Below are 1,468 nucleotides of genomic sequence, written 5' to 3'. Positions count from 1 at the left end.
GGGGGGGGGGGGGGGGGGGGGGGGGGAATTAAAAATGTCGATTCCCTTTTAAAACGAACCTTTTCTTTTTTAACTCCATGTATATGTCTGTGTAGCAAATCAAACTGAAAGATTTTAAAAATATGTGTATTTTTTTTTTCAGTAAGTTGATGAAAAAAAACTAAAAAAAAAAAGAAAAAAAAAGAGGGGAATTACCTGCATGTTGTTGTATCTGTTGAAGGTTTTACTGCAGACAGAGCAGGAGAACTGGGTGGGACCAACGAGGATTTGGGCAGGCGTAGGGATCCAGTACTGGCCATCAACCGGGCGGGCAGCGGAGACATCGTTGGATTCGGTGGCGGCGGCGGTGGCAGGGGGACCAATATGCATAGCGACGGTGACAGCAGCATGTTGATGATGAAGAATATTAGGGTTTTGGAGAGAAGAATTTGGACTAATAGGAATTTGTTTGTTTTGGAGTTGTCGGTGTTTGGAAGAAACTGTGTGGCGTTGGCCTGGCGGACAAAGGGATAGGAAAATGGAGTCTTCTCCTCCTCCTCCTCCTTCTTCATCACCCTCCAAACACGCGCTCTCACTCGACGATATGCAAGTCAAGTTCCCACTCCGCATGTTTGTTGATTAAAAAGACAGACTTTTCCTTGAGAGAGAAGATGGGTGTGGAGCATGGAAGGAAAACAGGCAATAAATAAACAAATGGTAAAGCAACTAGAATATCTATTATAAACGTCAAATATTTAAATACATGTTAACACGATCGGATATATTAATATTAAAATGAAGACTAGAAAAGAGTTGAGTTGAATTAGATATTGATTAGAGAGTGTACGTGGGGGAGAGGGAAGTTGATATGTAGAGAGGTTAAGGTGGAGAGGAATGGGAATGGAGGAGACAAGGAAGCGGCAAAGAAGGAGAAGGAGTGGGCCAAGTCCATGCCTAGAATGGCGTACCGCTCTTTCTTTTATCTGAGGGGAGGAAGATAGAGTGAGGAATGATAGATAGAGAGAAGCAAAATAGAGTGAGAGGACATGGAAAACAGTAGAATCGAAGGCGTGGGTCACTCTCTCCCACTTTTGTTATTAAAGGAGATGCTGATAGTGGCAGTGATGGCGACGCTAAAAAAACCATTTTTCTTTTTCTTTTTTTTTTCTCTTCTTTTTTATCTTTCGGCAAAGGTAGACTTCGACACTGTTTGCAACTCGAGATCGCCATTTGTTTTGATTCAGAAAGATGCTATAAGTTGTGTAGGGTTGTTTAGGATGAGGAAGAGAGGGGAAATTTGTGTCAAATTCTTGCTTCCTTTTCCAAATTTTTATGTCTTCATCTGTTTTGTGACATTATTTTTCTGGGTAATGCTGTTCCTAATTCTGGAAATTGCAACTTTTTATTTGCTTTCTTTTTGGGTTACCCGTTAGGTGGTATCCTCATTCATGTAGAGCTCACATGCACTCAGATTTAACCTTTTTTCCTC

At 41.4% G+C, this 1,468-nt stretch overlaps 1 protein-coding gene across 1 annotated transcript in view; it reads right to left on the bottom strand.

The window, feature by feature from the left end:
* Positions 1–807, bottom strand: part of LOC111472204 (zinc finger protein WIP6-like) — a 1,877-nt gene extending 1,070 nt beyond the window's left edge. The window contains exon 1 of the mRNA XM_023117853.1: positions 196–807. Coding sequence (XP_022973621.1) covers positions 196–609 — 414 coding nt within the window. The 5' untranslated portion in view covers positions 610–807. The remainder of the gene's footprint in view (positions 1–195) is intronic.
* Positions 808–1,468: the final 661 nt, after the last annotated feature.

This window comes from Cucurbita maxima, unplaced genomic scaffold, assembly GCF_002738345.1.
Source record: "Cucurbita maxima cultivar Rimu unplaced genomic scaffold, Cmax_1.0 Cma_Scf00067, whole genome shotgun sequence".
NCBI classification, from domain to species: Eukaryota; Viridiplantae; Streptophyta; class Magnoliopsida; order Cucurbitales; family Cucurbitaceae; genus Cucurbita; species Cucurbita maxima.
The sequence above is the reverse complement of the archived record's forward strand: the minus strand, read 5'-3'. Positions and strand labels throughout refer to the sequence as shown.